The sequence below is a fragment of the Colobus angolensis genome, unplaced genomic scaffold (assembly GCF_000951035.1).
Source record: "Colobus angolensis palliatus isolate OR3802 unplaced genomic scaffold, Cang.pa_1.0 Scaffold204, whole genome shotgun sequence".
NCBI lineage: Eukaryota > Metazoa > Chordata > Mammalia > Primates > Cercopithecidae > Colobus > Colobus angolensis.
In genome coordinates, this window is record NW_012115200.1 from 729,498 (window position 1) to 749,388 (window position 19,891).

The following is a 19,891-nucleotide window of genomic DNA, read 5'->3' on the forward strand; positions in this document are numbered from 1 at the left end:
GCGCCCCGGATATGCTGGGACGGCCCGCGCCGCTAGAACGCTTTGCGTGCCGGCGCCCGCAGGTCCTCGCAGTCCGCACCGTTTGCGACTTGGTGAGTGTCTGGGTCGCCTCGCTCCCGGCAGAGTTGCTGGGCTCTCCCTCGGGACGGCGGCAGTCTCGAGTGGTCCTGCAGGCGCCCTCACTCGGGTCTGGGGCCGCCCTGACCGCCACCCACCCCGGGCGAACTCCAGGTGCGCCCCAAGTGCCTCCAAGGTGTGTTGCCCAGCCTTCCCGGGCGTGGGGTTCCTGGACCAGGCTGCGCTGCAGTGACTGTGGCCTGGCGTGTGGCGGGGGTCGTGGCAGCCCCTGCCTTACCTCCAGGTGCCAGCTCCAGGCCCGGGCCCCGGGTTCTTCCTGCCTCTCCATGTTGCCAGGTTTCCCTCCGCCAGCTGCTCCGGGAAGCTTCCAGAAGCCCCTGCGCGGGCCTTGGCTTGCAGCAAGCCTTTAGCATACTTGGGCAGAGTCCCGTATTTCCTTCCTGCTGGAGGCCAAGTTCTAGGGGCCTCCTCCTAACCCATGGCTGGTGTTTGTGTACCTCACACCCTAATAGTATTCATCAGTACCTAGAGTAAGCAAGGCTCGCTGGAGAGCCACACACACTGGGCACCGTAATTCCCACGTTGGTGATAACACCACAGAGGAGTTCTGAGCTATGTATTTCTCACTCCTGGGTTCATCATCTCCTGAAATCTCAGGGTGGTGGTTGCTCTCAGTTGCCTCAGCCGGGTAGCTGGCTTTCTGTCCTGGAAAGCAGACTTTGTACATGTGTGTGCAACCTTTGCTGGGACCATCATGAGACTGAGGGAAGCGGCTTGGTCCAGAGCGGGGTCACCACAGCTGTTCTCAGTAGAATGTTAAGCAGAGAGAGTTAAGCACAGAGAGCTGAGAATTAGACTGGTTATTTACATAGACATCCAAATATAAACCTATAGAGTATCGGTGAGGTCAGACTCTCCCGTCATCTGCCACATCCCTGGGCAGGTGACTAGGAGATGGTTTTGTTATTTTCAGGAACCACTCAGTGGCTAAAACACTCTGAGAGATGAACAAGATTTAAAAAAACAAAAGCTTAGCACACTTGGTGGGTGGGGCTGTGAAAACTTTGAAGGAAACCGCGTCAAGAGCCTGGCTGATTGTTAACAACACATTAACTCAGAGGGCCAGGATACCTGCTGGGACCGGAGCCTGCCTGCAAGTAGCAGAGGAGAGCTGGCCTTACTCTGCCGCGTGTCGTGGCCTTCTTCCTGGGCCTCCCTCTCCTGTTAGAATTTGAGTAGTGGAGTGGTGTCTGCCACAGTCAGGGGACTGGATGAAGTAGGCCTCCAGTACAAAGCTATACTCAGGTACTTTTCAATGTATATATTTTAATAATAATAAAAAATATCTGGGCCAGGCACGGTGGCTCACGCCTGTAATCACATCACTTTGGGAGGCCGTGGTGGGTGGATCACCCGAGGTGGGGAGTTTGAGACCAGCCTGGCCAACATGGTGAAACCCCGTTTCTACTAAAAATACAAAAATTATCCAGGCGTGGTGGTGCATGCCTGTAATCCCAGCTACTTGGAAGGCTGAGGCTGAAGAATTGCTTGAACCTGGGAGGTGGAGGTTGCAGTGAGCCGAGATTACGCCATTGCACTCCAGCCTGGGCAACGAGAGTGAAACTCTGTCCCAAAGGAAAAAAAAAATCTGTATCACAATAACGATTTAACTAATAGTATTAGGCACTACTTTAAAAAGGCTTTGCTGTTAGTAAGGTTGAAAGAAATAGAGCCCTAGGTACACATTGGGTAGCACTTTGTTCAGCTGCTCAGATTCTTGAAACTTGTTGAGGTCTTACATTGTTATCACCTGGGGCTTACCTTTCATTGGTTAGGTTTCCTCCCCAGGTGTCTCAATCAGGGCCTCCTCTCTGCTTTTGCGGGGAAGAAGGGGGCAGGAAGGCCTGAAAAAGAACTTGCCTTCCCCATTGCTCCCTCAGAGTTTGTTCCTCTTCAGTCTTCTTCCCACCCTTTCTTAGGACACCAAAGCCCTGAGTATTCCAGTATTTTATAATAAAATAAACTTACTAAATTGTCCTGTTTTGCAGAGGACATACGTTTAGGAGCCAGTGATTCAAACCTTCCAGTTTTTTGTGTTTTTTTTTGGTGTTAATACCCTTTTCAGTTTATAGTATATTCTGTTTGATAGAAAGAAAATGGAGGCAAAACTGAATTTTCTGCATTATCTTTTCCTTTAGCATTATTCTTTGATTGTTTTTGTGCTTCATTCTGACCCCCTTCCTCAGCATAAAATTGCTTGTTCAGATCCACTTGCCCTGAGGTTTTTGACTTCCCTTTGGGAGTCTAGTTCCTCCAGGGGACACGTTGAGCCTCCCAGACCCTGAAGGGCCCTGTGCTCATTTGGCTCTGGGGCTGCTGCTACAGTCCTTCCTGACTCTCCGTTTCCTGGGACAGGTAGCTTTTGATCCAGCTACTTTCTGGGCTCGGTCTCACCACAGAATATTATTTTATTACTTTTAGAGACAAGGGCTCGCTCTGTCACCCAGGCTGGAGTGCATAGCTCACTGCAGCCTCAAACTCCTGGGCTCAAGCGAACCTCCTGCTTTGACCTCCCGAGTAGCAGGGACTACAGGTGTGTGCCACCATGCCTGGCTAATATATTTTTTTTTTTAGCGGCAGGGTCTCCCTATGTTGCCTAGGGTGGTCTCGAACTCCTGGACTCAAGTGATCTTCCCTCCTAGACCTCCCAAAGTGCTGGGATTACAAGCATGAGCCACCATGCCTGGTCCTGCAGGGTATTATTTAAACCAGACCTGAAGGATTTAAAATCAGAGACACATAAACCATAACCTGATCGTGGGGTGAGAGTGGTCTTTGTATAGACGCTCATGATGTGCAATCCAGCCCTACGCCCACTCTTGGTTTGAAGTGAAAGGGTTTCTCTGGGAGGGAGGAGGTTTGAGCTGTCCAGGAGGGCCGTTGGTTGGCATGAGGAGTGTGTGAACCTATGCTGTTAGCTCTGCAGGCCTGTCTTGGGCAGAGCTATGGAGAAGTTGGAGACCTTGTGTTGTGGACCAAATGTTGCAAGGTGTATGTTCTGTGGCTTTTCATTAACTGCTGCATGTCTGCTGGTTGGTGGAAATAGTCTGGTTTTTTTTTTTTGACTTAAAAAAATTGACAGTACAGCTTATATGATAGGAGGGCTGCGTAGTTTGGGGAAAACTAATTAATGAATATAGTATGGAATGTAATGAATGACTTCCTCCTTCATAGAGCTATTAAAGTGATTTACGAAAAGGAAGAAATCATTTTTGTGATTTTGTTGATCTTTGAAGTATTAGAGTGGCTTTGGCTGGTGTGGTTCACCTGTAAAGGCATCAAACACTGAGACCTGCCAAGGTGCTGGGTCCCGGCAGCGAAGCCGAAGCTCCTCCAGCTAAATAACTGACTAGGCCGCCCTGGGGGCTGCCCATGCAGATGCTCTGAAGGGTGAAACTTGGTTTTGACCCCACAAGTTGTTTTCAGTTAAATCAGTGGCTTAACAGCAGAGCCGGGTTCTCCAGGCCTCATGTCCCCTTCACCCCACCCTCTCCCACGGAGGTAGCTGTTCTAAAACCAGTAAAAAATTCTACAAAAACATTTTCTTATGGTTGTTAAATTGGTCATGGTGTGTGTAACCACGAAAGGAATGGTGAGAGCGCGATAAATGGCTAGTGTGTTCACTCTCCTGCTCCTAAAAGTTTCTTGGTAGAGTAATTCTCTACCCGTGATGCTTGTGAAGTGAGCAGAGTCTCCCACCCAGCCCTGTCGCCCATTCCCGGAAGCCTAGGCTGGGGACACCGAATGGATAGTCCACCAGCGGCATGGCATGTAGAAGCAGGCACTTGTTAAATCTATTTGTTTTTATTATAGACATCGTTCTGCCAGTCACAGTAATGTGTTTATGGACAATTTTCTGCAAGCACAGCGCGGGTGGCAGTTTTTACCAACAAATTGAGTCGTATGCATAGAGGTTTAGAAAATTTTTACCTTATTGACAGATCAGGCAATTCTGGCGCAGGATGTTCAGAGATATTTAGGTGGGTGAGGAGAGTGAATGAATTTCAGGGCAGAGAAGGAGATGGGGCATTATATGTTGAAATGTAATAATTGCTAGTTATTTATCATTTGTTTTTAAACTTTCAGCTACATTTTACTCCCTAACCAAAAGGACTCGGGTGGGCAGCCAGGGATGTCATGTTCAGGTGTCTCTCCTGCTTGTGTGGGGTTAGAGCCACCACCGGAATGCGGTTCCAGCAAGGCCTGACCAGTCACAACCGCTTGAACCTGTTGCTCTCTGTAAAGTGGGGTCTTCACAAGCAACAGCGGCAGAGCGTTTCTCTGAGGGTGGCCTGGGCCCTCTGCATCAGAATTATTGTGGGTGCTGGCTAGAGAGGTCTCTCGATTACAGGGCCCCATGGCAGACCTACAGGATCAGAACCTAGGGAAGCCAGGGATTCTGGCAGACCCTAGTGCTTGAGCACCTCTAGGGAAGTCCTTAGGATCCTCTGGGAAGTAGCACTGTCCAGCCCAGGCAAGCTCCGAGTCCCCGTTCCAGAAGGATCCATTGGCAGTTGGCATTGCTGCAGGTTGTCTGTGCATATGGGTCTGAGTACGGTTTTGTAACTCTTGAGAGATGTGTGAATCTCTTCAAATTGCAAACCCAACACGTTATCATAGCATTCGAATTTTCCATTTTGTGGTTATGACCAGATGCAGATGTTACCAAAACTTTGGCGTTAGTTTTACAAACAAATGTGAAGCATGGACAGTCATATCATATTTCACCCCCCCTTTCCTTTTGAGAGGGTTGTCTTGTTTTCATCCCCTGCTGGGTCAAAGCATTTTCCTGGTCTCAGGTGAGGGTTAACTTTCAGAGCACAGCTGAATACATTTTGGGGAACAGAGTTGAGCTTTTCCACAGGAAGTGCCCGAGCTGTGTGTGGGAGCGGTGCTGTTTCCTAGCTGGGTCACCCTGGAAAACTCTTGGCCCTCCAGGCACCTCCTCATCTATTGGGTGGGGACGATCATGCTTATTATGTCTACCTGGGTAAGTGTGAGCACACGAGACAATAAGTCCTTATTATTTTTAAATCCGTGAGCTGAGTCTCATGGAAGGATGAAACGAGAAGACAGTGAAGAACCATTTTGAGCCCTTGTTTTCCCCAAGTCCAGTCCAAATCTTTATTTTGCAGATCTACACACACCCAAGCCCTCGCCGGGGACGTGTGCACGGTGGTCAGGAGTGCACTTTCTGGAAACAGACTGGCTTCCATTTGGACCTGGCTTCACGAGTTAACAATCCTGTGCCCTTGAGCAGAGTTACTTAAGCTTCCAAGGCCAGGTTTCTCCAAAAGTAGGGCCAGGGCCAGTTCCCATCAGAAGGAGGCCTGGCCCTGGGGAGGCCTGAATGAAGGCAGTTGGTGTTTGTGGATATAGAGTGGCTCTGGTTTTGGTGGAGGCAGGACTAGAGGTCGGGGTCACTTGGCCACATTTGCCACCTCTGGTGTGTCTGAGGTTCCAGAAGGTCACAGAGCCTTGTCTGTGTGCATCGTAAGGTAGTTCCCTATTCATTTGCTAGGTCTCTGAAATCCTGTTGTCTGTAAAGAGGCTACTGGCTCTGCCACCTGTTTCTGTCTTTTCACAGCAGACATTATCAAGGTGGCAGTGTTCTGAAGGTTCAGGTGTGCCACGTCAGCCTGGAGTGGGCAGGTAGGCTTCATGTGTGCTCCTAGGGGCACTTGGCAGTTGCTGACAGCCCGAGACACTGTGTGGGAACCTTGACATTATTCGTCTGTTAAATTGAAAGAACTTCCCAAAGGACCAACACAGGCTCCGACACGATGGCAGTGGCCAGGAACCAGCAGTGACACCAGCATGTGACAGTATTTTCCCATGTGTGACGGCCGTTTAGACCACAGCAGTGAGGGGTAACGCCGGTCGGCTGGGTAAGCTTAGTCAAAAATGGGAAGTCTGCAGCATTTCGTGTGTTTGTGGAAATGGGACTGATTTTTATTTGGGGTGTCTCTTTAATCTCCTGTCATAGTTCAGTTCACCCTGGTGGTGGTTCTGGGCCTGCTGCGCTTGTTGCCTTGTACAGACCAGCTTAGGAAATGCTCACCATCACCCCATGAAGGAGAAGGCGCTGTGAGTGTCTTTGTTTTGCATATGAGGAACCCAGGCCTCGGAGAGTTTGAGTGACTTGCACAGGCCTCTTGGGGTAGAGATAGAGTTTTGTTTTCAACCCAGATTTATTCGATAACCAGGCACAGGCTCACAACCACTTGTGCCAGGCTGTCTTTGCAACGGTGAACCTGAGAAACTGTTAAAAGTGTTTGAAGGGGCAAGACAGGGCATAAACAGACACATACCTGTTTATGTAGCTAAAGTTTTCTGAACATCAGTATGACCCCAAGTGTTGTCTTTAGCACTGTGGGAAAAACAACGTGCCCAAATGTATTCCTACTTGAAGGTGTTGGGGACCCTGCCAAGGCAGACAACCGTAGGCGAGGCTGGGTGCGGTGAGGACTTAGGGATCGCAAAGCTGTCCCTGCGTGTGCCTTGTGCCTACCCCACACCCCACCAGAGAGTGGAGCGACCAGGGCAGTGGGGCCAGAGGAAAGATGAGAGGATGCAGAGGGCCAACCATGTCCCGGGACTGTGCACACGCCGCACTGTGTCCCTGCAGGCCAGGGACCCATGCCTGATTCCCTCTGAAACATTTGTGGGACTGCGGCTACTGGTCAGGTTTCTCCAAGCGGCCCAAGGGCTGGGCATTTTGAGTAGAGCGGTGGGACTGTGGATGCAGATGCATCTGGGGACCTGGCCATAGTTCAGTTTGAGCAGGGTGTGGCAGGCATGTGGGGCTGGATAGGAAGGCAGAGCCAGTCGGTGGGGCCAGGGCCTAGGGAGCCCAAATGCTGCACTGGGTGAGGGGCTTTGGGAGCCTTGTGACTGGGGAACACCAGCCTGTCAGCGCTTCCCAGAGAAGATCATGGGGCTGGCAGGGGGTTGATTGGGGCAGAGGAGGCAGGATGGTGGCAGCAGGCCTGGCAGGGTGAGGACAGTTTCAGAAGATATAGCTGGGGTCAGCCCTGGTGGCTTCTGGTGAGAGCTGAGCAGATGGGAGTTGGAGAGTGTGGTTATGAGGGACTAAGTTTAGAATCGCTTTTCTTATTGAGAGAGAGGAAAGCCTTGGTGTATGTGCTTTTTATGTGAGGGAAACCAGATAAAGGATCTGGCTTTGGAAGGGTAAACAGGCCCCCCTCTGCCCTGCCTGGCTTCTGGTTTCTGAGGCGGGAGATTGCCCGACTGTAACCACGTTCAGGCGAGGATGGCAGCAGTGGACCCAGGCTCATTGCCATTGCTCCCACCCCAGCCTGTCTCTGTTAGGGGCAACCTGTACGTCCTGCAGGAGTCGCGGAATTTTAAAAACCAAACTGTCAGGTGTTAAAGGTATAGTCACATCAGAATGCAAATTAGAAATAGTGTGTACTGGGGCCGAGTTTCCTTAAACACCATGACATGTTTTGTGGGCTGGTGTGGCTGAGCGTGCCTCTGGGCAGCAGAGATTGACGAGGATGGCTGGGCTTCCTCCGGGCCCTGGGCTGGCCTCGGCAGCCTTGTCTTTGAGGGGCTCCCTGTGTGGTGGGGAGACCTGCTTGTCGCACCCACACATTTTGTAGATACTGGTGAGGGCTGGCTAGACTGAGTGAAGTGAAGAGCTTGGCCTTTGTTGGGGGGGCTTGGTAAGTGGTTGAAGATGTTGAAGAAGGCCCCTCCGAGGAGGTGGCTTTTGAGTGGAGATTTGAACAGTGAGAGGTGTCAAGGTCTGGGAAGGAGGCTCCCAGGGGAGGAGTGAGGGCTACAGGTGCCTGGATGGCTGCAGATCAGTGTGTTGGAAGCACAGACGGGAAGTCCTAGAAGGAGGGTCATGGGGCGGGGGGGCGTGCGTTGAGGCCACTGTTGCAGGCCTGGATTCACTCTGGGAGTGTTAAAGCCAGGGTCTCAGCCTCCTGCACTTGTCGTCTAGTTAAAGTCGTGCCAGCAGGGCAGGGCTGTGTGTCTGGCTGACGGGGGATCAGATGAGAAAGTGTGTGCCACCCTCAGCAAGGTGTGTGAGAGGCGTGGGGCACGGCGGATGCAGTGAGTCTTATTAGTAAGGCCTTTAACGCTCAAATGGAAGTTCCTAGAATAATGGGCAAAGAAAAGGAATGATGTATTTCTAAAAGTTACTGAATTTAGCTAGCTATCCCAAGAAAAGCCCATGTGTGCTATTCCTTATTGTGCAGAAAAATTCGTTTCTGTCACCATTGTGTTATCAACAGATTAAGCCGTCGAGTCAGATGGATGCTGTGGTGGTGCGGGGTGCGGGCCGCTCAGCACACTCCCAGTGCCTCTGCAGGCCATCAGCCTCCAGCCCCGGCCAGCCTGAGAGGCAGGCGACGTGGGAAGGGAGGGGCTTCCCACCAGGACACAGGAGGTTGCTGAGGAGGCTGCTCCCATGGTGCCACTTCTGAAATAAGGAAGAACTGTTCTTTAGAAGGAATGCACAGGTTCTGCAGTTAATGTTCTTACAGTTTAACGTTATCCACCCTCTTGGCCACATTGACCACCCTGTGGTCGTCCTTGGCTCAGCAAGAGGACAGGCTCTTGGAGAGCCACAATCTGTGACCATATTCATAGGTGACCAACCATTTGCCAGGAGGCCGGACTTTCCGTGCTAAAACGGGGATGTCCCAGGCAAACTGGGGTGAGTGGTCCCTGCCTCCCTCAGCTCTCATTCCAGGGTCCTCTTGGGCATCACTGCTGTCACTTGGCCACTAGCTTGTGTCCACCTGGGCCTTGAGGCAGAAGCAGTCGTTTTCTTTTCTTTTTTTTTTTGTCCTCCGGAAGCATGGGCTTGTAAGCCTTTCTGTTGTATTTTGCCATGAGTGTAATTAGAACGTCTCCCAGCCTGGGTCATTTCCCCTTAGCTGGGCGTGGCCCCCGCTGTCCTTGTCGCATGTTTTGGATTGTTTGTCACTCCAGAAAGCCTTCGGGGTCATGGTTCTCACTTCCTCAGACATTTTTCTCTCCTGAGTGTGGGGATCTTTTGCTCATAAGACTTCCCTTCTTTGGGCCTGAGACGGTTCTGCCCCAGCTGTGAAGATCGTGACAGTTGCAGCAGATAGCTTCTTGGAAAGGTGGAAGGCTCTGGTGTTGACCAGGGAGAAGCAGCTCCATGGTCTCCAGGGGTGTCCTGGGTTCTCAGGAACCCCGCGGCTCCGGGGGGAACCGCTGTCCGGGGCAGTGCTGGTTCCATGGTCTGTTGGGGTTCCTGGGTGCTCACACATAGCCGGATGCTGGGACCCATCGCCAGGCTGCTGGGAGTGGCCAGGCAGAGAGGTCAGCTCTGGGACCAAGACCACGCTGGGGCTGCAGGGCTCGGCTGGAGGGGGTGCTGCCCGCTGTGTCCTGCCACAAGGGGTTGGGGATCCTCCCAACTCGGTGTCCTGCACGCCCACACCGCCTCCCTCTTCTATCTTTGAGGCACCTGGGGAAGCTTCTGGACATGTTGAACCCACACCAGACTGAGTGGTGGGGTCTGCCATAGGAGTGGCTTAGTGAGGACCAGAAACAGTTTCGAGCTGGGCACTGGCACAGACAGGGTGAGAGCCAGCTGCATAGTCCTCACAGCCTCCCCGCCTGTGGACCCCACTTGCGGACCAGGCAAGTCTGTGGCCTTGTGGGACCCCGGCAGTGCTGGCCTCCTGCATTTGGGCCTCTGCTCTGAGGTTGGGTGAGTGGGGCACCCGTGTCCCTCTCTTCCCAGAGCTGCCTCTGCTCTATCCTCAGGGAACCTCTTCTGACCTGACCCCCACCCAGATGTCCTCTGCTGCCCTCTCTCTGAATCCTCCCCACTCTCATTTCTTCTTCTTCCAGAAGCTCCTTCAGCCCCCATGATCTCTCCCTCTCTGGGGCCCTTCACACATCACTGTTTCCTACTTGGCTTGTATTGTTTCCATCTCTTGATGGTGGGATGCTAGATTGGATGCTCTCCAAGGCCTGGTGTGTGGCTTCTACTTAATGGAAGGTCCAGCACAGCGTGCTGTGGACTGAAGCGTGTCCCCAAGATGCATAGGCTGAAGTCCTGACCTCCAGTTTGGCTGTATTTGGAGACAGGGCCTTTAGGAGGAAATTAAGGCTGACTGAGTCACAGGAGTGGGATCCTACTCCACTAGGATTGGGGGCCTTGGTGGAGAAAGAGAAGATCGCTCCCTCCTGCACCGTGTGAGGACACAGCAAGGAGGAGGCTGTCTGCAAGCCGGGAAAGGAGCCCTCCCCAGAAACGGAATCAGCCAGGACCAGCAGCTCTCACTTGCCAGCCTCCAGAACCATGAGAAAATAAATGTCTGTTGGTTAAGCCCCCAGTCTGGCTTTTTGTTATGGCAGCGCAGGCAAACCAATATATAGGTGAATTACAGACTAAAGTTGTTTCAAAGGCACAAAACTCATCAAGAGATTGTGTACGAAGTTGGACTTTGGAGCTGAGGATAACTTTGTCATCAGACAGTGCTCCAAAAAGTCACTGTTCTCAGGTTTAGCTCTTGGCATCCCAAAAGATGTGAGTGTATCGTGGTAAAAGGCAAATAACAAACAGAAACCCAGATTTCATGACCAGAAACATCAGTGGTGGTGGGAACAGGATACAGCAGGCAAAACAGGAGACCCCAGAGGCCAGCAGGCCATGGAAAGGCCTGGTGCTGTCCTGGCCCTGGGTGGGCATGCTCTGGTAAGCGGTAGGGGAACCTGCACCCTGAAGGGAAGGAGAGACCAGCTCAAATGCTGCAAGACTGAGTTTTTTAAACTCATCTCTACAGGTTTATTGGGATTCTTTTTGTTGGTGTATTGATTTTTTTTTTTTCCCTCCAGATTGGTCAGTATACACACTCTAATCTGGCCTCGTTCAAAGGACAGCATGTGGTCGTCTGGTTGGACACCAGCTACATCTCTCAGAACCATACTCTTTGCTGCTTTTCAGGCTAAGATAGCTCTTGGAGACTGTTTGGAGGTCACTGTTGATTTAGGGACCAGCTTTCTTGCTGAAAGCCCCCTAGCCCACACCTCACCAAACTGGCTTCTGTGGCTGCTGATGGGGTGACAGAGGAAAGGTAGATAGAAAAGGTTAAATTTACTTCTGTCTAACTCACCAGTTCATGCCGTGGATTGTAGATCTGCAAAATATACAAAATTCATAGGGATTTTATGATTGTTGCAAAGGAAACTTAAATTGTCAGCCTTTTACTGAAGGATGTTGCCATTCCTAAGCTCTGGCTATGCCCCCATTCTGGCTGGCTGTGGCCCTTGCAGCACAGGCTGGCATTGTGCCCTTGGCATTGGGCTTTGGGGGGCCCAGCTGTGCAGGGAGTGGATGCAGGGTGAAGCCAGAGTCCTGGCTTAGGGCATGTGCTCTGCTTCCTGTAGTGCTCTTACTATTTAAAGTGTGGATTTGAATTCTTCATTATCTTTTATTTATTTATTTATTTATTAGCACAGCTATGTTTGTCATTCAATTCCATAGTGAGAGTCTCTAAGAAGATGATTAACCTTGAGGGTCATCTTATAATGTAATTATTAATGATTGATTCTGTTTATCCTTGAAATCAATAAGAGAGGCATAATGGTTTGGTCTGTAGTTGGGCGTGATTTCTTACATTTCGTAAACACGGTTCTGTGACAGCAGTCGTATTGGTTTATTACCCAGAACATGTTTGATGAATCTGAAGTGTATGATTAGTTTTATGTAATTATTGTGATATGTAGTGTTCCTTACATGACTTATGTTAATATGGAAAATGGTGTTAACATCTCCTGCCACTAATAGTTAGGGTGGGGACGTATAATAATTGATCTTCCTGGGAGTGCTGTAATGTAAAAACAATTCAGGTGTTGGAAGTATATTTTACAAGTGTGCATTGGGCCTTGGGGATGTTATATTGAAAAACCCAATTGTACAGTTACCATGGGAACCCAATTAGAATAGATCGGTTGATATTTTTTTATTTTTGTCTTTCATCTTGACCAAAAATCTAATGTATTTTAAATGTTTTCATATGGAACTGTAGTCATATACTGACTTGCTATGCCAAACTCTTCTGCTCGTTTTTTCCAACTTTAAGTAAAATAGTGAAAAGTTCTCGAGTGGATCCTTATGAGAATGTCTCCCAGAGAGAATTAGTCACATTTTGGTGGAAAAGTTTGTGTGAGTGATGGTGGTAGAGTGGAGGTTGTGGAAAGCTTTTATGAAAAAAGGGAGAATGAGCATTTTCCTCCGAGGACAGACAAGAACCCTCGCGTTCCTCCTTTGGTGGAGGACATGAGTGTGTTTCTCCGTTCTCAGGTTTGTAGACGGTGAGATTAGGTCCCTAAATGGCCCTATCCGTGTTGTGGAGGGGTAGGGCTGGGGTTGGGGTGGGCTAGAGTGCTGGGGTGGGATCTCTGTTTGCCCTCCTTGCTGGGGGTCCTCACTGTGTTTGCTCTCAGAGCCTTTTTGCACACTTAAAACTTATGAAGGATCCCAAAGAGATTATGTGAGTTTTATAGTAACACCCCATTAGAAATTAGCAGTGAGAAATTTTAAAATATTAATTCATTTAGATAATAAGCCTATTAGCTTTTCGCATAAATAACATTTTAAAATAAAAAGTAGCTATGTTTTCCATAAAAATCTATTAGGGAGGAATGTTATCAGTTTCCATTTTTTAAAACTTCACAAGGCCTGGATGAGTAGAAGACAGCCAGCTTCTCCTGCTTCATTCAGTCTGTTGTGATATGTTGTTTGGGTTGAAGCACATCAAGAGAATCTGGCCTCACTCAGATAAGTAATTAAAAGGGGATAGTGATTTAACAACTTTCTCAGATAATTGAGGATATTTTCCTTTGACGCTACATCAGGGCTTGGCAAGTGGTAATTTCCTGAGGGTTCGTAGCCGTGTGCAATCTGAGACCCCCTCTGTGAACTTTTTGTTCTCTATGATGTTAGAATCCACTGGTATGCCTTGCACTTTGAGTGATTTCATAGTGTCTTTCATTGGCCCTGTGGAAAACGTTGCTTCATTGAGTTATACAGATCTTCCAAATATTGACGTTTCCTAATACAGTCCTAAAAATAATACTTGTTAGTATCACCACCTTTCTCCTTAGAAAAGGCATTTAGTATTGGGAAGCCACGGTGGTGGGTACCAGTATTGTAACATTTTAATCATCAGTTGAAGTTTCTGGCTGGGTACACTGGCTCATGACTGTAATTCCAGCACTTTGGGAGGCTGAGGTGGGAGGATCACTTGAGGCCAGGAGTTGGAGACCAGCCTGGGCAATATAGCAAGATCCTCATCTCTACAAAAACATTTTTTAAAAATGAAAGTTCCCCTTTTATCATCAGCAGCAGATACTGTCAGTTGTGTGCATTACAGGTACAGACTGTCCAATTTTGAGAAAACATCCGCCAGATACGCAAGTCTGAATAACTGTTGTTTGTGAGTCATTCACACTAGTAAAGCTTTTGTTCTAAAATGAAGTTGGTAAGTTCAGGAGCAGTCTCTGCCACTTGCGGAGCCCTCCTGGTGGCAGCGTCATTCTGGTTTGTGGCAGAAGTGCTTTGCTGCGCTTCCCATTAGGTCACAGAATGTTTAAAAGGGTCAAGATTTAGTAAAGTTTGAATGCTTCGTCAGGGCATTCTGAAGTGAACCTGCCTGTTGCCCTGACCGTGTCTTCTTGCTAGAGTTTGGTGTCAATATCTTGGCTCTTGAGGAGGCATCCACAGTTTTCCCCACCGTGGCTTCTCTGTTGTCCTTCACCGTGCAGTGTGTGGTCAGCTGTAGTTTGTGCAGGTGCCCTTCAGCAAGTGGGGGATGTTTTACTCTTTTCTGCAATGAATATGGTGGCTACCTTTCATTGGTTTCCATGTCTTCAACCAGTTTTGTGTTCCTGGACAAGTGCCCACCTGGACTTGGTGAATTACTATTTTCATAGATTGCTGGATTTAACGTGCTAGTGCTGCTGTGTTTGAGGATTTGTGTGTCTGTTCATGAGAGGTGTTGGCCGCAGCATTCCTGGAGCATCTGTCTGCCTTGTTAGGAGGGCATACCTGCACTCATAAAATGAGGCCTCTTCTGTATTTCGGATTAGTTTGTGTACCATTAGCATTGTCTCTTCTTTAAATGCTTCATAGGATTTACCAGTGAAGCCATTTGTGTTTGAAGTTTTCTTTGTGAAAATAACATTAACTATGAATTCAGTTGTTGTTTTTTTTTTTTTTTTTTTTTTTTTTTTTTTTTTTTAGTGGCTATAGGACTGTTCAGGTCATTTCTTTCTTCCTGAGTGACTTTTTGGGATTTCGTGTTTGTCAAAGAATTTGACCATTTAATCTAAGTTTGTTGAATTTATTGGCCTAAAGTTATTTTTATATTCCTTTATTATCCTTTCAATGTCTGTGGGATTTTGAGTCGTGTCCTTATTTTTATTCCTGATGTTGGTAATTTGCACATTGTCCCCTTTTTTGCTAACTGGTCTGGCTAGAGGTTTATCTGTTTCTTTTCAGAGAACCAACTTTCGTTACTTGATTGTTCTCTTTTTTCCTGTCTTACTGATTTCTGCTGTTTATTGTTTCTTTCTTGTGCTTACTTTTAGTTTAGTTTGCTTTCTTTTTTGTAGTTCTTAGGGTAGAGGCTTAGATCATTAGGTTTTCCTTTCTTCTTTTCTCATATAAACATTTAATGCTAAAAATTCTCTCTAAGCACTACTTTAGGTGTGCTCACAGGTAGACATGCGTTGTTTTCGTTTTGATTCAGAGCAGCATATTTCCCAATTTCCCTTGTGATTTCTTCTTTAATGCATGGGTTATGCGTTAGTACATCATTTAATTTCCAAGAATTTGGGGATTTAAAAAATATTTGGGTACTTTCCCAGTGTTTTTCTGTTATTGATCTATAGGTTAGTTACCTTGTAGTCAGAGGACATACCTTTTATGATTTTAATCCTCCTAGGTTTGTTGAGGGTTGTTTCACGGCCCGGAATATGGTCTACCTTGGTGAATGTTTGAAGAGTGTATACTCTGTGGTTCTTGGGTGAAGTGCTCTTTAAATGTCAGTCGGGTAAGTTTTGTTGATAATGCTGTTCAAGTCTTCTACATCCTTATTGAATTTTGTTTCCCTGTTCTAAAAATTATTAGGAGTATTGACATCTCCAGTTACAACTGGGGACTTGTGTATTACCCCTTTCAGTTGTATTGGTTCTTGGTTCATCTATTCTAAGTGATTTCATTAGGTGCGTACATGTTTAGAATTTTAGCATCCTCATTGGGAGTTTAGAATTTTAACATCCTCTTGGGGAATTAACCTTCACTCTTATGAAATGGCCTTCTCTAGTTTTGTTGTCATGTTCCTTTTTTTGAAATTATTTGATATTAGGATAGCCACTCCAGCTTTCTTTTAATTAGTGTTTCTGTGGTAACTGTTTTTCCATTCTTTTACGTTTAACCTGTTCTTGTCATTATATTTAACATGTGTTTCTTGTAGACAACACAGTTGGGTCTCTTGCTTTAAAAAATCTAATATGACAATGTCTTTGTAAAATTGAAGTATTTAGACCATTTACATTTAATGTAATTATTAATATGGTTGGGTTTAAGTATACCATCTCACTATTCATTTGTTGTTCACCAGTTTGTTCTTTTTGCCCTTCCTCCATCTTCCATAGCTTCTTCTCAATTATTTGGATATGTTTTTGAATGATTCCAATTTAACATTCTGTCTACACTATTGGCTTGTTAGCTATCTCTTTTCTTTTTTAGTGGTTGCTTTAGGATGTGTAATGTACATACTTAGCTTATGCTTATCATAGTCTGCATTCATGTAATATAATACAACTTCATGTGCAGAATAAGCACCTTAACAAAAGTATGCTTCAATTTCTCTCATCCCATTTTTTGTTATATTATTGCTACATGTGTAATACAGTCCAAAATATAGTGTTATTATTTTTATGTTGGGCAATCAGTTTTCTTTTAAAGATATTTTAAAAACCCAGAATTTACATTTATTTGCATATTTACTGTTTCTTGAAATCCTCATTCTTTTGTGTAGATCCTAGTTTCCATTGGGTGTCATTTTTTTTTACACATGAAAAACTTGTACCATCATTTCTCAAGTGCAGATCTGCTGTATCTGAATTGTCATGTATTTGTTTTTGTTTTTTGAAAAAAGCCTTTGTCTCATCTGCATTTTTGAGAAAGTTTGAATTCAAGGTTGACCTTTTTTTTTCCCTTTTAATACTTTAAAGATGTTGTTCCATTGTGTTCTGCTTTGCATAGTTTCTGATGATCAGTTTGCTGTCATTCTTAAATTTGTTCCTTTGTATGTAATCTGGCATTTTTGCCACCTCTGGCCACTTTAAGGTTTTCTCTGTCACTTGTTTTCAGCTGTTTGATTATTTGTTTTTATGTTTCTTCTGCTTGGATTTCTCTGAGCTTCTTGCATCTGTGAGAACAGGTTACATATCCCTTATCTGAAATGATTGGGACCAGAAGTGTTTCTGATTTTGGATTTTTTTCAGGTTTTGGAATATTTGCGTGCATATATAATGAGATATCTTGGGGATGTGACCCAAGTTTAAACATGGAATTCATTTTTTTCCATATATACCTAATCCACATAGCCTGCAGGAAATTTTTTGTAATATTTTAAATAATTTTGTGCTTGTTACAAAGTTTTGACTGTATTTCAACTGAGACCTGTCATACGAGGTCAGGTGTGGAATTTTCCACTTGTAGCATCATGTTGGTGCACAGGTTTTGGGTTTTGGAGTATTTTGAGTTAGGGGTACTCAACCTTGTTTTACCTCATATAGATTTTTCATCAGATTTGAGAAAATGTCACTGAATATTTCTTCTGATATTTTTCCTGCCTCCCCTTTTTCTGAGGCTCCAATTGCACATGTGCTGCTTAATACTGTCCTGTGTCTCCCTGAGCCCTGCTCATTTTCCTCAGTCTTTTTGTGTTTCTGTGCCTTGATAGTTTAAAAAATGTTATTTTCTCATTGTTGCTATGTTTTCCTTCCGCTGCATCTAATGTGTACATCATATCGATTGTATTTTTTACTTTAGATACTGCATTTTACATCTCTATATGCTCCATACGGGCCTTTTAAAATATCTTCTATTTCTCACATCATGTGCCGGTTTTCCTCTAGCTTCTTAAATATGGAGCATGTTTATAAGAACTGTTTTTATGTTCCAGTCCCCTTGTTTTACTCATCTCTACTTTTCTGGGTATGGTTCTGTTGAATGATTTTTCTCCTGATAGTGGGTTATATTTCTCTGCTTCTTATGTGTGTGTGTGTGTTTTAAATGGGATCCTAGACATGGAGAGTTTTGTTGTTGAGTGCTAGATGATGTTGTCTTTTAAAAAACAGTTTTGGACATTGTTCTGGTGCAGGTTCAGTTTCTTGAAATCATTCACATCCTTTCAAGGCTTGCTTTTTAAAAAAATGTTTTGTTAGGGCAGGTGCAGACCAGGTTTTCGTCCAGGGGCAGTTTAGTCCTACTGCTTATGCAGTGTCTTTGTTTTATAGGGGTGTGTGCATGTGTGTATATGTGTGCATGTGTGTATTTTATATATATATATTTATATATTTTATATATATAAATATATGTGTGTATTAAATATATGTATATTATGTGTGTGTGTGTATATATACACATATATATATATGAAATAAGGCAGCTCTGAGGTCTTTACCTGATGAATGTTGTATTAGGACATCTTTCCACACTGGCTGGTGAGAACATGAACTATTCCCAGCTCTGTCTGTGCTCAAGAATTATTTGGGCTGCTACTTCTGGGGATCTTTCTTTGACCTCAGGGAGTTCCTTCTCAAGCAGTGTCTCAGTGGTTAGGCAGAGGCCACAGTGGACTCTTTTGGAGATGTCTGTGTGTTCTCTGAGTAGGCCCTTCCTCCCTGGTACTCTCCCTGAAGATTCTAGTGTTTTGTTCTTTTTGAATTCTGATCTCTTTCCCACTTTGGTGAGACCACCTACTAGTTTTGGCTCAGACCTTCCACCTCGACACAGCCTGGAGGCTGCATCCAGGCCTTCCCTGGTGGCTGGCTCACTTTGCTTCCCTTTCCTTGGGGATCATAGCTCCTGGCTGCTGTTGTCCTTGTTCTGAAGACCATTGTTTTATATAAAAGTTGAGCACCCCTAATTCAAAATCTGAAATGCTAAAGCATCTGAAAATTTTTTATCATTGACATGATGCTCAAAGCTGATGCTCAAAGGAAATACTTACTGGAGCACTTTGGATTTTTGGATTAGGGATGCTCAAACTTAAGTATTTGCAAATATTCCCAAATCCAGAAAAATCTAAACCTGAAGTACTTCTAGTTCCCAGAATTTCAGGCTACTCATCCCGTACTTTATTTCGTTTTAGCTGTTACATGTGGTTCTTGCTACTCTGTAATGGCTAGAAGTGGAATCCCCACCAAGTTATTAGTGGACCCATATTAACAACAACAAAAAAAGGCCTGCTGGGCTGCTGCGGTACTGAGATTGCTCAGATTACACAAAGCCCTCTGGCCCTGACCCCAGACTTTTTAGTGGCCTAAAGTGGGTGAAAAGCTTCACTGACTGCTTTCTAGGCATGTTTAAGCCTGTTTATTCTGGTCCTCACAGAATAAGAATTCAAAGAACAGTAATTTTCAGGAAGACTTAATTTAAGTTCATCTTCCTTGTTAGACTTGATATATGTAGGTAGATAGCCCTTTTTAATTTTTTTTTTTTTCTCATGGAAACAAGAGTTGAAGAAAACTAATTTACCTTCTAAATTTAGGCACAATTTACCAAGTCAAGGTGGGGTTGGTTCCTTCCTTCCTTCCCTCCCTCCCTTCCTTCCTTCCTTTTTTTTTTTTTTTTTTTTTTTTTGAGACATAGTGTTGCTCTGTTGCCCAGGCTGGAGTGCAATGGTGTGATCTTGGCTCACTGCAACCTCTGCCTCCTGGGTTTAGGCATTTCTCCTGCCTTAGCCTCCCAAATAGCTGGGATTACAGGTGCCCACCACCACGCCTGGCTAATTTTTTGTATTTGTAGTAGAGATGGGATTTTGCCATGTTGGCCAGGCTGTTCTCAAACTCCTGACCTCAGGTGATCCACCTGCTTTGGCCTCCTGAAGTGCTGGGATTACAGGCGTGTGCCACCATGCCCAGCCAGTTACTGTATTTTCCGTATGCTTTCTGGTTGTTTAGCTCATACTCAGTCTTTCCCTGTATGTTTGAGAAATTCACAGGTGACTCCCAGATCATAGGTGTTTGGTGAAATTGGTATAAACCTTAATTGACTTTCTGTTAAGAAACATAAAAAATTTTATTTGTATTTCTATTCCAAAGAAGGACTGTTTAAACTTTGTATGGAGGGGACACAATATTGGGAAGGCAGAGGAAACAAAGGGCATCTTTGATTCAGATTATTTTTCTCCTGTCATCATCAGACTTCAGTGTGTGTCATCACTAGAAATGTTCTCTGCTGAGTTCTGTCATTTCAGCATTTTCATGTTGTCAAAAATGAGACCAGACAGAAGAGTGTATTCTTTCCTGCCAGAACTCACACAACGCTGTAGTTAATGCCTCTGGCAGTCAGGGCTTTAATCAGTTAAATGTAATAGTGGTGATAACGTTAAACCCTTGTATGGCAGTGTACCTGGGCAGCCCAGAGAGCTCTGTGCAACTCTGCGTTTGAAAAATCAATCAACTAGGACTGTCTTTTGTCCTGGGCTACTTGGAT

At 45.8% G+C, this 19,891-nt stretch overlaps 1 protein-coding gene across 1 annotated transcript in view; it reads left to right on the forward strand.

Moving 5' to 3' along the window:
- The first annotated feature begins 6 nt into the window (after positions 1-6).
- Positions 7-19,891, forward strand: part of MGMT (O-6-methylguanine-DNA methyltransferase) — a 285,845-nt gene continuing 265,960 nt past the window's right edge. The window contains exon 1 of the mRNA XM_011941955.1: positions 7-92. Coding sequence (XP_011797345.1) covers positions 12-92 — 81 coding nt within the window. The 5' untranslated portion in view covers positions 7-11. The remainder of the gene's footprint in view (positions 93-19,891) is intronic.